The following is a 15,303-nucleotide window of genomic DNA, read 5'->3' as shown; positions in this document are numbered from 1 at the left end:
TTCTGTATCTATGGACGTGACCTAGTCGTTCTGTATCTATGGACGTGACCTAGTCGTTCTGTATCTATGGACGTGACCTAGTCGTTCTGTATCTATGGACGTGACCCAGTCGTTCTGTATCTATGGACGTGACCCAGTCGTTCATTCTACATTTTCCATTGCCATACTGGCTGGCAACATTCTTATTCCTTGCTTGCTAGCTAGCCAACTACGGCTAACTTACAGTCACACCAAACAGTGCAGCCAGAATAACAACAAAGTAGCTGCATTTGCATTTGTTTAAGCTGTTTTCTAGTTACGTGTATTTGGATACATCCATGACAATGAGCTAATGATGTGTGATTTCACCTGGCATAGAAGATGTGCTCTCTCGGCAGGACACTGTTGTTCAGAGGAGCTAGCCAACAACACAGCTAACACAATCACTTCAAACTGAAGCTGGAAAGACAACAAACTAGCTGCACTTTGTCATGTTTGACCTGTTTTCTATTGATAGTGATTTGTATTCATCCATGAAAATTATGCTGATTCATGATTCCGACTGGCTGAGAAAAGCTGCCAGGCTGTCTCTCATCCCGACACGTTGTTTACTATGAGACAACTGTAGATCAAATTTGAATATTGAAAGAATGTTGCAAATGTCAGAGACAGACAGCAAGGTTTATACAAATCTCCGCTGTTGAAAACTACATGTTAGTCTAAAGGAAATGTGAAATAATGTCTAGATTAAGTTTATAATGGAGATTAAGTTTATAAATTGCCTGGCTGGGCTGAGACAGTGGATTGCACAGTCAGATGGAAGAGAGTAAATAGGCGTTTTAATGTCATAGATTTACCCGGTGGTAACTTGTGGAATAGACACCGTCTGGAATGCGGTTTTAACCAATCGTCATTCAGGACTAGACCCACCCGTTGTATAACATGATATAATGTAGCCTAAATCAAGTGTGTTATTTTGCTATTGACTCACGCGTAGGCAACTCAAAAAGCCTGCGGAGGTTGTGAAATATGAACACGAGTCTCACATCCTTTTGAAAATATAAATTGCTATTATTTTCTGTGCGTATCATGATGAAGATGGTCCCAATTTAAAAGCCTACACCTGTTCTCTACAATTTAAAACCCTACGCTTGCTCTCAACCCTACGCCTGCCCTTTGCTACATAGCTATAGAAGGGCTTACGCCCAGGTGGTGCAACAGGTATAATTTCTAGATCCAGTGTAGATCACATTTTACGTCGGACATGGAGTTACGACCCACTTACGACCAACTGGTGTCACTGGCCACCGATGAACATCTCAAGTATTCCTGACCTTTTAAGGTCCTTTTTAAACTAACAAAATATGTGAAGTAAGATCTATCTGCCTATCCGATGACCTTCTAAGTCACTGAAAACATTCTCCTGATTTAGGCTTAACCTCCCCCTACTCTGGACCTCAGGACTTATGTCACTCAGGTGTCACCCCTGAAACACAGCAGACTGTTCAGTGCACTAAACACTGGTCCTCTCTGGCCTATCAGCTACAGAGCCTGCAGGGCTGGGACACACACACACACGCGTGTGTAAACACATGCACACACACACATGCGTGTAAACACATGCACACACTTACAAGTGTAAACACATGCACACACTTACAAGTGTAAACACATGCACACACACGTGTAAACACACACGCAGCCTACAGGGCTGACTGGGAGAAGGGCAGTGAACTACAGCGGCGGGGTCAGTGGCTCTATGTCAGTTCTGTTCATCATGAAGGGAGAGAGAGGAAGGTAGGGAGAGGAGGGATAGAGGCCAGTGATAGAGAAGTGGAGGATATGGGGAGAGTGCAAAACAGCAAAAGAGAGTGAAGTAAACATGAAGTGAGCTATGCCAACAGTCAGTGGGAGAAGAGGAGACAGAGAAAAGAGTGAAAAGGCCCAGATAGGACATTAAAGTACAGAACTACCTCTGAGAGAGAGTGTGTGTGTTCCCCTCTCTCAGCAGGTATTAATGCCCTCTATTCCTATAGAGAGAGTGTGTGTTCCCCTCTCTCAGCAGGTATTAATGCCCTCTATTCCTATAGAGAGAGTGTGTGTGTTCCCCTCTCTCTCAGCAGGTATTAATGCCCTCTATTCCTATAGAGAGAGTGTGTGTTCCCCTCTCTTTCAGCAGGTATTAATGCCCTCTATTCCTATAGAGAGAGTGTGTGTTCCCCTCTCTCTCAGCAGGTATTAATGCCCTCTATTCCTATAGAGAGAGTGTGTGTTCCCCTCTCTCTCAGCAGGTATTAATGCCCTCTATTCCTATAGAGAGAGTGTGTGTTCCCCTCTCTCTCAGCAGGTATTAATGCCCTCTATTCCTATAGAGAGTGTGTGTTCCCCTCTCTCTCAACAGGTATTAATGCCCTCTATTCCTATAGAGAGTGTGTGTTCCCCTCTCTCTCAGCAGGTATTAATGCCCTCTATTCCTATAGAGAGAGTGTGTTCCCCTCTCTCTCAGCAGGTATTAATGCCCTCTATTCCTATAGAGAGAGTGTGTTCCCCTCTCTCTCAACAGGTATTAATGCCCTCTATTCCTATAGAGAGAGTGTGTTCCCCTCTCTCTCAACAGGTATTAATGCCCTCTATTCCTATAGAGAGAGTGTGTGTTCCCCTCTCTCTCAGCAGGTATTAATGCCCTCTATTCCTATAGAGAGTGTGTGTTCCCCTCTCTCTCAGCAGGTATTAATGCCCTCTATTCCTATAGAGAGAGTGTGTGTTCCCCTCTCTCTCAACAGGTATTAATGCCCTCTATTCCTATAGAGAGAGTGTGTGTTCCCCTCTCTCTCAACAGGTATTAATGCCCTCTATTCCTATAGAGAGAGTGTGTGTTCCCCTCTCTCTCAGCAGGTATTAATGCCCTCTATTCCTATAGAGAGAGTGTGTGTTCCCCTCTCTCTCAGCAGGTATTAATGCCCTCTATTCCTATAGAGAGAGTGTGTGTTCCCCTCTCTCAGCAGGTATTAATGCCCTCTATTCCTATAGAGAGAGTGTGTGTTCCCCTCTCTCTCAACAGGTATTAATGCCCTCTATTCCTATAGAGAGAGTGTGTGTTCCCCTCTCTCTCAACAGGTATTAATGCCCTCTATTCCTATAGAGAGAGTGTGTGTTCCCCTCTCTCTCAGCAGGTATTAATGCCCTCTATTCCTATAGAGAGAGTGTGTGTTCCCCTCTCTCTCAGCAGGTATTAATGCCCTCTATTCCTATAGAGAGAGTGTGTGTTCCCCTCTCTCTCAGCAGGTATTAATGCCCTCTATTCCTATAGAGAGAGTGTGTGTTCCCCTCTCTCTCAACAGGTATTAATGCCCTCTATTCCTATAGAGAGAGTGTGTGTTCCCCTCTCTCTCAGCAGGTATTAATGCCCTCTATTCCTATAGAGAGAGTGTGTGTGTTCCCCTCTCTCTCAGCAGGTATTAATGCCCTCTATTCCTATAGAGAGAGTGTGTGTTCCCCTCTCTCTCAGCAGGTATTAATGCCCTCTATTCCTATAGAGAGAGTGTGTGTGTTCCCCTCTCTCTCAGCAGGTATTAATGCCCTCTATTCCTATAGAGAGAGTGTGTGTTCCCCTCTCTCTCAGCAGGTATTAATGCCCTCTATTCCTATAGAGAGAGTGTGTGTTCCCCTCTCTCTCAGCAGGTATTAATGCCCTCTATTCCTATAGAGAGAGTGTGTGTTCCCCTCTCTCTCAACAGGTATTAATGCCCTCTATTCCTATAGAGAGAGTGTGTGTTCCCCTCTCTCTCAGCAGGTATTAATGCCCTCTATTCCTATAGAGAGAGTGTGTGTTCCCCTCTCTCAGCAGGTATTAATGCCCTCTATTCCTATAGAGAGAGTGTGTGTTCCCCTCTCTCTCAACAGGTATTAATGCCCTCTATTCCTATAGAGAGAGTGTGTGTTCCCCTCTCTCTCAGCAGGTATTAATGCCCTCTATTCCTATAGAGAGAGTGTGTGTTCCCCTCTCTCTCAGCAGGTATTAATGCCCTCTATTCCTATAGAGAGAGTGTGTGTTCCCCTCTCTCTCAGCAGGTATTAATGCCCTCTATTCCTATAGAGAGAGTGTGTGTGTTCCCCTCTCTCTCAACAGGTATTAATGCCCTCTATTCCTATAGAGAGAGTGTGTGTTCCCCTCTCTCTCAGCAGGTATTAATGCCCTCTATTCCTATAGAGAGAGTGTGTTCCCCTCTCTCTCAGCAGGTATTAATGCCCTCTATTCCTATAGAGAGAGTGTGTGTTCCCCTCTCTCTCAGCAGGTATTAATGCCCTCTATTCCTATAGAGAGAGTGTGTGTGTTCCCCTCTCTCTCAACAGGTATTAATGCCCTCTATTCCTATAGAGAGAGTGTGTGTTCCCCTCTCTCAGCAGGTATTAATGCCCTCTATTCCTATAGAGAGAGTGTGTGTTCCCCTCTCTCAGCAGGTATTAATGCCCTCTATTCCTATAGAGAGAGTGTGTGTTCCCCTCTCTCTCAGCAGGTATTAATGCCCTCTATTCCTATAGAGAGAGTGTGTGTTCCCCTCTCTCTCAGCAGGTATTAATGCCCTCTATTCCTATAGAGAGAGTGTGTGTTCCCCTCTCTCTCAGCAGGTATTAATGCCCTCTATTCCTATAGAGAGTGTGTGTTCCCCTCTCTCTCAACAGGTATTAATGCCCTCTATTCCTATAGAGAGTGTGTGTTCCCCTCTCTCTCAACAGGTATTAATGCCCTATATTCCTATAGAGAGAGTGTGTGTTCCCCTCTCTCAGCAGGTATTAATGCCCTCTATTCCTATAGAGAGTGTGTGTGTTCCCCTCTCTCTCAACAGGTATTAATGCCCTCTATTCCTATAGAGAGAGTGTGTGTTCCCCTCTCTCAGCAGGTATTAATGCCCTCTATTCCTATAGAGAGTGTGTGTGTTCCCCTCTCTCTCAGCAGGTATTAATGCCCTCTATTCCTATAGAGAGAGTGTGTGTTCCCCTCTCTCTCAGCAGGTATTAATGCCCTCTATTCCTATAGAGAGAGTGTGTGTTCCCCTCTCTCTCAACAGGTATTAATGCCCTCTATTCCTATAGAGAGTGTGTGTGTTCCCCTCTCTCTCAGCAGGTATTAATGCCCTCTATTCCTATAGAGAGTGTGTGTGTTCCCCTCTCTCTCAACAGGTATTAATGCCCTCTATTCCTATAGAGAGTGTGTGTTCCCCTCTCTCTCAACAGGTATTAATGCCCTCTATTCCTATAGAGAGAGTGTGTGTTCCCCTCTCTCTCAGCAGGTATTAATGCCCTCTATTCCTATAGAGAGTGTGTGTTCCCCTCTCTCTCAACAGGTATTAATGCCCTCTATTCCTATAGAGAGAGTGTGTGTTCCCCTCTCTCTCAGCAGGTATTAATGCCCTCTATTCCTATAGAGAGAGTGTGTGTTCCCCTCTCTCTCAGCAGGTATTAATGCCCTCTATTCCTATAGAGAGAGTGTGTGTTCCCCTCTCTCTCAGCAGGTATTAATGCCCTCTATTCCTATAGAGAGAGTGTGTGTTCCCCTCTCTCAGCAGGTATTAATGCCCTCTATTCCTATAGAGAGAGTGTGTGTTCCCCTCTCTCTCAGCAGGTATTAATGCCCTCTATTCCTATAGAGAGTGTGTGTGTTCCCCTCTCTCTCAGCAGGTATTAATGCCCTCTATTCCTATAGAGAGTGTGTGTTCCCCTCTCTCTCAGCAGGTATTAATGCCCTCTATTCCTATAGAGAGAGTGTGTGTTCCCCTCTCTCTCAGCAGGTATTAATGCCCTCTATTCCTATAGAGAGAGTGTGTGTTCCCCTCTCTCTCAGCAGGTATTAATGCCCTCTATTCCTATAGAGAGAGTGTGTGTTCCCCTCTCTCTCAGCAGGTATTAATGCCCTCTATTCCTATAGAGAGAGTGTGTGTTCCCCTCTCTCTCAGCAGGTATTAATGCCCTCTATTCCTATAGAGAGAGTGTGTGTTCCCCTCTCTCTCAGCAGGTATTAATGCCCTCTATTCCTATAGAGAGAGTGTGTGTTCCCCTCTCTCTCAGCAGGTATTAATGCCCTCTATTCCTATAGAGAGAGTGTGTGTTCCCCTCTCTCAGCAGGTATTAATGCCCTCTATTCCTATAGAGAGAGTGTGTGTTCCCCTCTCTCAGCAGGTATTAATGCCCTCTATTCCTATAGAGAGTGTGTGTGTTCCCCTCTCTCTCAACAGGTATTAATGCCCTCTATTCCTATAGAGAGAGTGAAGCAATGGGGAGAGAGATTAATGATAGGAGAAAGGATGTTCCTCCTTAATGACACACAAACACAGTATTGTTGATGTACAGGGCCAAGGTGTGTGTGATTATGTAAGGTGTACTGTATATGCTGCCAGAGCTGGAGTGTCTGTCTGTCTGTCTGTCTGTTTGTCTGTCATCATAAATGGGAGAGATTACAAAACAGAAGCTTCAGCACACCATCACTCATCACTGAACACATACACACAAACACTCAACATGCATTTAAACAAAATTACAACAATCCAAGTGTGTGGGGGACTGAAACTGGGAAACCATCAATCTGACAGTTGGCCCAGCCTGTTCTGTCAAACTCTGTAATCACAGACAGACAGACAGACAGACAGACAGACAGACAGACAGACAGACAGACAGACAGACAGACAGACAGACAGACAGACCCTCCCTCCCTCCCTCCCTCCCTCCCTCCCTCCCTCCCTCCCTCTCTGTGTTTATAGATTATGCAATAGGACCTTGTTTCTTCTTCCCTCTCTCCATTCCTTCCTCCAGACTGGAGTGCCTTGGCCTGGGTGTGCCTGATCACAGTGAACCTCTACCTTAACCTGGTCAAAGAGATGAGCACCAGCCACTACGAGCTGTGAGTGGACCACCAACATCCACCAGCTAAAGACAGTGTGTGTGTGCAAGAGAGATGGACAACCAGCATCCATGTGAAAACGTTTGTTGACGTATGTGTGTGTGTGGGGGGGGTTATGTGTCTCCCTCTGGAGGACAGACATTCCTCCTCCCTCTCTCCTCCAGGCACTAATTGAAAAAGGAGTCGTAAATCAATGCTGTGTGTGTGTATTAATGTGTTTTCTCTTGTTTCTGGTACTCATACTCCCTTGAGGTTGAGTGCATCCGAAATGCATATGTGGGTGCTTGTCTGTGTGTATGCTTGTGTGAGTGCGTCTATGTTTGCAGTGTGTGTGTGTATGTGTGTGTGTGTGGGGGGTGGGGGTTAGTAAAGCACGGAGGTGTTTCTCATATTGATCAACTGTAACCCTGGCCATATAATGATGGTTTAACTCAAGAGGGGACAGTTGAATCTGTGTGCGTGTCCCCTCAGTGTGTGTGTGTGTGTGTGTGTGTGTGTGTGTGTGTGTGTGTGTGTGTGTGTGTGTGTGTGTCTGAGTGATGAGACAGCTTTATTTACTGCTGGGTTTGGGAGCAGTGAATTCACTCACCCCTCACTTTAACATCCGGACAACCACCATACCCCTAATTTGTGTGTGTGTGGGTGAAGTTGAGACAGAGAAAGGAAAAAATGAAATAGAGAATAGATAGATGAAAGTCCATGCTCGTAGTAGTAGTGGGAGAGATGGCTTAAACAAGGGGGCACTAAAAATAGAGGACAGAGAGAGAGACACCAAATGAGACAAAAGAGAGGCAGGGAAACGGAGAGAGTTGAAAAGAGATTGATCCTCCAGAGAATATGTGAGAGAGAGATGTTAAGTAAGTGTGTGATAAGTAAGCGTGTGTGTGCATTTTAGCCGGAGCGTACCAGTCCTGCTGTGCCTCATTAAGTCCATGTTTGCTGCGGACCTAGTCACCTCCCTCTTCGAGCGCTGCTAGTGTGTGTGTGTGTGTGTGTGTGTGTGTGTGTGTGTGTGTGTGTGTGTGTGTGTGTGTGTGTGTGTGTGTGTGTGTGTGTGTGTGTGTGTGTGTGTGTGTGTGTGTGTGTGAATCGATTCCCTTTGACAGACCCACCCCACCCCCCCACATCCAGATACTGTGTTGAGTGGCAGAACTGATTTCACTATTTGTGTCCTCTCCCACCATCTCACTCCCTTCATCTCTCTTTCTCTCTCTCTACATCTACTCTATATATCCATTCTCTCCCTTTCACTATTTCTCCTTCTTTACCTCTCTCTTTCTCTCTCGATTTCTTGCTTCTCTCTTCTCTTTCTTTCTTTCTTTCTCTCTTTCTTTCTTTCTTTCTTTCTTTCTCTTTCTTTCTTTCTTTCTTTTCTTTCTTTCTTTCTTTCTTTCTTTCTTTCTTTCTTTCTTTCTTTCTTTCTTTCTTTCTTTCTTTCTTTCTTTCTTTCTCTCTCTCTCTCTCTCTCTCTCTCGCTCTCTCTCTCGCTCTCTCTCTCTCTCGCTCGCTCTCTCTCTCTCTCTCTCTCTCTCTCTCTCGCTCTCTCTCTCTCTCTCTCTCTCTCTCTCGCTCTCTCTCGCTCTCTCTCTCTCTCTCTCTCTCTCTCTACAGCCCAGTGACCACCCATCAATCTGTCTCTGTTAAGCTTCCTCTACAACCTGTCATTCTCTCTCTTTCACTTTTCATCTAAAGAGAGGGGAGGAAGTGATAGAGGGCTGTAAAATCAAATGAGAGAGAGAGACGGAGAGAGAGAGAGACGGAGAGAGAGAGACGGAGCGATATGGAAACGTAGCGAGTGAGATCACATATTCCCTGGGATTTCAGACATCCATGTAACCTGAATGAGAGCTGTCACATTCAGTGGACCAGAGCAGTATTGACCGTGTATCGAGTGTTGCAGTAGGACTGACCGCTTATTGACCGTGTCATAGTAGTCCTGACGACATATCGACCGTGTAACTGTACGGTCCATAAAGTATCGACAACACTCACTCCTTCCTGTGTCTGGACCACAATCTGCCAGGGTGGCTCCCTGAGTCGTGACCACCTGAGGACCACCAGTAGACCCTGTGAGCATGCCTAGGAGACGGGCGGAGAGAGATGCTTTCCTCCCCTGTCCCGAGACACGCTGGTCTGTCTTCATCAGTGTTCAGTGAAGCACATGGTAAAGAATGAGGGAGAATAAGAAGAAAGGTGGTTGTGCGTGTGTGATCAGCAACTCTTGTATCCTCTCTCCACAGAGCGTTCTATCCCTTAATTTGTGGCACGGCATGGAGACCATCTGGGCTGTGTGTTTGTGGTCTTTCTTGTTGGTATGTAATCACTGCTCTTTCTTCTCTCCCAGACTGTACCACCTGATGGCCTGGGGGGTGCCCCTGGTGATGGCCTCCCTGCCCCTGTTCAGTGGATACTACGGCCCAGCAGGAGCCTGGTGGTGACTTTCTCACTCAGTTTTGTCTATTTGTTGTCATGCTAACAATGCATTTTGAATGTAGATTTCTGTTAATATTTTTGATGTCCTTTCCATTGCCTTGCGTTTTGTTCTACATCCTCCTCTATATTCATCTGTAGTTTATAGTCATCTCTTCCTTTTTGACCTGAGGTTCAGTATGAAACCAGATTGGTTTAAGCAAAAATGTCCCAACTAGCCTTTGATTTCACTTATCCATTATTGTTAGATTGATTGTCTTGAAGGAACAGAGGTAAGAAGGAACGGGAACAGAACCAGAGTCTCCGAGCTCCTTTCTCTTTCTAGTCTGAGATTATTAATAGCAACAGCTATGCTCCTCTCCCCACCAAAGTCACAGAATTCTCTGTCATTTTCTCTCGTCCTCTCTCTCTCTCTCCCTTTGTAATCACCCTCACGCTCTCCCTGCCCCTCCCTCTCGCTCTCCCCCCTCTCTCTCTCTCCAGCTGGATCACAGACGACCACGTAGCTTGGAGATTTGGGATGTAAGTGAAAACCTCTCAGCCATCAAAGCCAGTGCATAGAGGGAAGACTGGAGGGAGAGAGGGAGGGAGAGAGGAGGGGGTGGTCCCTACAGAGAGAGGGGAAGGGGTTTGTATGTTGGGAGGCCAGAGGTTTTTCCTGTGTGTGTGTGTGTGTTCCTTCCTGTACATGTCTGTGTTTCTTCAGAATGTTATGAAGGATTACGTCTCCCCAAGCCTGGATATGACCTGCCAATCACTTAGCGTAGCCAGACATTCACTTATCAAGCCAGGCAATCATGCTAGCGCTCGCAGCATCAGTGAGGAATCAATCTCTCTAACCACACGTACGTACACAACACACACACACACCATACACACACACACACACACACACTCTTCTCTATCAATGCAGACAGCAGTGCTAGCACTCCGTCTCTCTGTCTTTTATCAGCCCCCCTCCTCCCCCTTCTAGTTTCCATAGCGCCGTGGGTCGCCTGGGGGACGGGCTGCTTAGAGGATCTGGGAATCTTCATTAAGTCTAATTACATCAAACGAGATGAGAGATTAGAGGCCCGGACGAAGCACGTCAGTAAAACACACACTATATACTGTACACACACAACATACATACGCACGTCTGATGCTCAGAGCGAGAGAGATGGGGAGAGAGTGTGGGTGAAGGGGGGTGGAGGAGAGAGAGAGGGATTAAGAGGTCAGGTAAAAAGGAGAGAATAGAAGGGAGGTTGAGAGGAAAGAGAGAGAGGTTTCATTTCCTGTTCCAAAACTCAGTAGTTTGTCTTCATCAGTGTTCAGTCAAGTGAATATGAAAGATTAAAGAAAGACGGAGAGAGAACGAGAGAGGTGGTGGTGTGCACTGCAGGTCTTGTATCCTCACTCTCCCTCTCTCTCTACCCCTGAGAATAGAGGCAGACAGAAAGGAATATCATAACTGTGAGGGGGGGGGGGTGTATTTGATTGAACTCAAACATCAGCACTTAAGAATTGCTTCATGTGCCTTTTACTCCAGTGTTTCAGACTGACAAACAATCCTCTGGACCCCTCTCCTGAGTTTGTGAAAGGGTGTCAGCCTGTGTGTGTGTGCCTGCATGCGTGTGTGTGCGCGTGTGTGAGAGAGATACTCAACCTATTTTATCCTTCCCCCCTGCCCTCCTTCCCTCTGCTCTCTGGCCCATCCCTCCCTTCGTGATGTCTTCCTCCTCTGGCCTGAGATGGCATCTTCCAGGTCAGACATGAAACTAGCATGTCTGTAGCTGAGGTGTTGCCAATGTGTCTTTCTCTCTCAAGTGTCTAATTAATGGCGCTTTCATCAGTTGTCCTCTATCACTTCAGAGCAGGGCTGGAGAGCTTCTAGAGCTGCAGGATGGTGTGTGGGGGTACATGTTTGTGAGTGTGCAAGCGCTGGCTTCAACTAGTGTTCTTTTTACTCTCTCCCGCCCTCCTTCCTTTCTTTTTGCATCTTGCTTTTTTTTCTGTCCATGTTGCTTGCCTTTCTGTGTTCTTCGTCCTTACCTCTCCTGGTCATTCTCCTCCCCCCTTTCTCACCCCTCTCCCTCCCCTTTTCTCTCTCCATCCCACCCTCCATCCATCCTTCCTCTCTCCATCTCTCTCGGGTGGGTGATGTTCAGCTGTAGAGCTCCAGCAGACTCTAATGGCAGATCATTATCATGCTAATTAGAGCACTTTGTAGCTGCCGCTCATTACTCCTCCTCCCTCGTCTCCCCCCTCTCACCCACCTCTCTCGTCTTCTCCCCCCTCCCTCGTTAAAAGGCCACTCTCCCTCCTCCCCCATCGTTAACGGGAGGCTCTGTGTAATTGGACGCCATTTATTCCGGAGAGCGGGTTATTAAATCACACAGGGGTGAGGTGAGCACGTTTTCACTCCATCCTGTCGCTCTGTCTTTCTCTCTGGATGAAACGCCTCTCCTCTTATCTTGTGCATGCACACACACACACACACACACACATACATACACTCACACACACACACACACATACACACACACCCTCAGACTACATGTCCAGACAGCGCCACACTCCCACTTCCCCAGTATCCAGGCAGTACTTACTGAGGATAGTTATGCACTTAGTCTAAACTGCTCTGGATAAGAGCGTCTAGTAAGTGATTGTAATGTGAATATAGTTGTTGCTAAATGAACAGAAGTGTAATGTTAATGTTACATAAGCTACTGTGAATGTCATTTTTTATTTAGGGCAGATATTAAAGGGCCCTGAGATGTTCCACATCCTATGACACAGAGTATTTCCTGGTCAGGTCACGTGGTCAGGATGAAGTCCGGGCGTAGCATGTGTCTGGCCTGGGGAATGAGGAATTAGAGTGGATCTGAAAAACAGTGTGGACTCTCTCGCTCTGATGAAACTGAAAGACTATTGAAAGATTGCTAAATGTTGCATTGCTGAACACACATCCTGCTGTCTGTCTTATCTGTGCATGTACAGTAGCAGGGACAGCCTTAGAATGGTCTGTCTGTTATGATATGTTCCATTCTGATGAGCAGAAGTGCTTTGATGAGTTAAGGTACTGTTGAGGTCCTGAGAGTAGGGTAGTGGTTAGAGTCCTGGCATTCTGAGGCCCTTTCACAAACAGGCCTGTTGTCTGTGGTCATTTTCTGAGAGGGTGACACTCCTCTGAAGCTGTAAACCTCGTTCTTTCTCTCGCTCGTTCTCTGTCACAAATCTTAACAGAAATACCATGCATTTCTGAAGTTGTGTCTCTTTGTCATCCTTTCTTGACCTCCTCCATCGCTCAAGAATGCCATACATTACCCGCTATTCTCTCACTTTCTCCGCCTCTCTCTTTCTCTCCTGTTTTGATAACTTCCTCTTACAGTGCCCTTGACAGAAACCCTAGTACTTACCTATTGTGCTATGGTTTTACTTCTCTACACAAGTGCTGAATCAGAGGTGGCAGAAGGATATCTAACCTAAACAAATACCTATACAAAATAAATGTAGTTAAATGTTTTAGATTATTGTCTTTTACTGGCTTTGCGGAGTTCACTGCCCCTTGGTGTATTATGATTATACTAGAGCCAGGAATTTATCTTGACTACATGATTTGACCAGGAAAAACTCCTGGCCCTAGGCTCCTCAGGCCTAAGAGGTTATGACCATTCGACCTGTCAGTCTTCCTCTTTACTTAGTGTATGCTCTTGAAGTAACTCTTGTGTTCAAGTCAATGGGAGAATCACATTTAAATGTGTGTTGATTTCATGTAAAGACATGGCCCTCTTGTGTGTAATGCATTTTCCTCTGTCCCCCCACCCTGCAGATGGTACGTCCCACTCTTCACCCTCATCTTCCTCATGATCTGCTGCTACGCCAGAATAATCTACGTAGCCAATGAGAGGGTGAGCCCACCTTCCCATGTGTCATGCTCGGCCAGTCGGCATGAGTTCACACAGTCATAATCCTGTGTGGCCAATGGTTGTGCACTCAGTTTATCTTGACGTGGATGTCTCTGTGAAATTCACCTCAGTGTGTAGTGTTTCCCGCTAACTCTGCCACTGCTGCTTAAAACAATCTCAGGGGGAAAATTGGTGTGTGTGTGTGTGCGCGAGAGAGAAAGTGTGTGTTTGCCTGTCAGAGAGCTCACAGAGAACCAGTGACTACAAGCCACCAGTGGGGGTGAAACTCAGTTTATCCCTCCCTCCCTCCCCTTATCCCTCCCTCCCTCCCCTTATCCCTCCCTCCCTCTATCCCTCTCCTGTTGGGAGTGTTTTTGTGTTGATGGGCAGCCTGGAGGCAACATACCAGCATGCTCCACATAGCTGCCATCCCCCTGATTCTGGCCTGAGTGACGACACAACACACGGACACAGCCTGGGGCAGCAGTAGTGTGCTGTCTGACCTGAGTAGGCAGGGTAAACCAGAACATGTACTAGCTACACGTACATGTGCAACAATAGTCTCTTTTTTTTAAACAAGCAACTTAGAAACTACACACATCTACACACAAGGCAAAGGATGGCTACTTTGAAGAATCTAAAATATATTTTGATTTGTTTAACACTTTTGGTTACTACACGATTCCATATGTGTTATGTCATAGTTTTGATGTCTTCACTATTATTCTACAATGTAGAAACTAGTACAAATAAAGAAAAACCCTTGAATGAGTAGGTGTGTCCAAACTTTTGACTGGTACTATACATAAATTTGACTTCCCTGGTCAGTGCGTGTGTGGGTCAAAGCTCCTTTTGTGTGTGTGTGTTAGTGTTGGAGGCAGGAAGACTGAATGACTGACTGACTTCTCTTCCCTTTATCACAGATATGATAAAGGGAATAAATTAATTGGTGTGCACCCTGCATCTCATCACATTCTGCTTTCTCTCTCACTGTCTCTCTATTTCTCTCTCTCTCTCTCTCTCTCACTGCCTCTCTATTTCTCTCACTCCCACTGTCTCTATTTCTCTCACTCCCACTGTCTCTATTTCTCTCTCTCTCACTGTCTCTCTATTTCTCTCTCTCTCACTGTCTCTCTATTTCTCTCTCTCTCTCACTGTCTCTATTTCTCTCTCTCTCATTGTCTCTATTTCTCTCTCTCTCACTGTCTCTCTATTTCTCTCACTCCCACTGTCTCTATTTCTCTCTCTCTCACTCTCTCTATTTCTCTCTCTCTCACTGTCTCTCTATTTCTCTCACTCTCACTGTCTCTCTATTTCTCTCTCACACTGTCTCTCTATTTCTCTCTCACACTGTCTCTCTATTTCTCTCTCTCTCTCACTGTCTCTCTATTTCTCTCTCTCTCTCACTGTCTCTCTATTTCTCTCTCTCTCACTGTCTCTCTATTTCTCTCTCTCTCACTGTCTCTCTATTTCTCTCTCTCTCACTGTCTCTCTATTTCTCTCACTCCCACTGTCTCTATTTCTCTCTCACACTGTCTCTATTTCTCTCTCTCTCACACTGTCTCTATTTCTCTCTCTCTCTCACTGTCTCTCTATTTCTCTCTCTCTCACTGTCTCTCTATTTCTCTCTCTCTCACACTGTCTCTATTTCTCTCTCTTTCGATCATATTTATGAAGAGCTCAAGTCTTATCTCCTCACAGCTGCAGACGGTCTCACTTGAAATGATTTCTAAAACTTTGAGGCGGCGAAGGAATAGAGAGAGGGGATAAGAAAGTCAGGCGACCCAGAGAAAGAAAAGAAAGCGAGGGAGGAAGAGAGATAAAAAGAGATGGAGAGGGGGAGAAATTAGGAAAATCAACTAGGAGGAGCTCAAACTATTAATAATTCAGATGTTTATGAAAGCAGGACAGAACATATCCAGAATCATTTGATCAGAAACCAGTTTTCCATCCAACCTTATTATGCAAGTAAAGGATATAAATGTCACGACAGGCTTGATGGAAAAAGCTACTTTGTCTGTAAACTTTCCAAATGTCCAGGAAACAAAATACGCTAGACAAGGTGGGATCTTTTTGTGTCTGTAAAATGAATTATGTGAGAAATGGTGGTGG

General features: G+C 45.7%; 1 protein-coding gene across 1 annotated transcript in view; it reads left to right on the top strand.

Annotated features, from left to right (window-relative positions):
• LOC139538699 (cyclic AMP receptor-like protein A) overlaps positions 1-15,303 on the top strand; it is a 109,501-nt gene that overhangs the window by 27,926 nt on the left and 66,272 nt on the right. The window contains exons 6-9 of the mRNA XM_071341067.1: positions 6,787-6,874; positions 9,219-9,308; positions 9,788-9,826; positions 13,116-13,194. Coding sequence (XP_071197168.1) covers positions 6,787-6,874; positions 9,219-9,308; positions 9,788-9,826; positions 13,116-13,194 — 296 coding nt within the window. The remainder of the gene's footprint in view (positions 1-6,786; positions 6,875-9,218; positions 9,309-9,787; positions 9,827-13,115; positions 13,195-15,303) is intronic.

The sequence above is a fragment of the Salvelinus alpinus genome, chromosome 14, assembly GCF_045679555.1.
Source record: "Salvelinus alpinus chromosome 14, SLU_Salpinus.1, whole genome shotgun sequence".
NCBI classification, from domain to species: Eukaryota; Metazoa; Chordata; class Actinopteri; order Salmoniformes; family Salmonidae; genus Salvelinus; species Salvelinus alpinus.
This window is presented reverse-complemented; position numbering and strand designations above follow the sequence as displayed.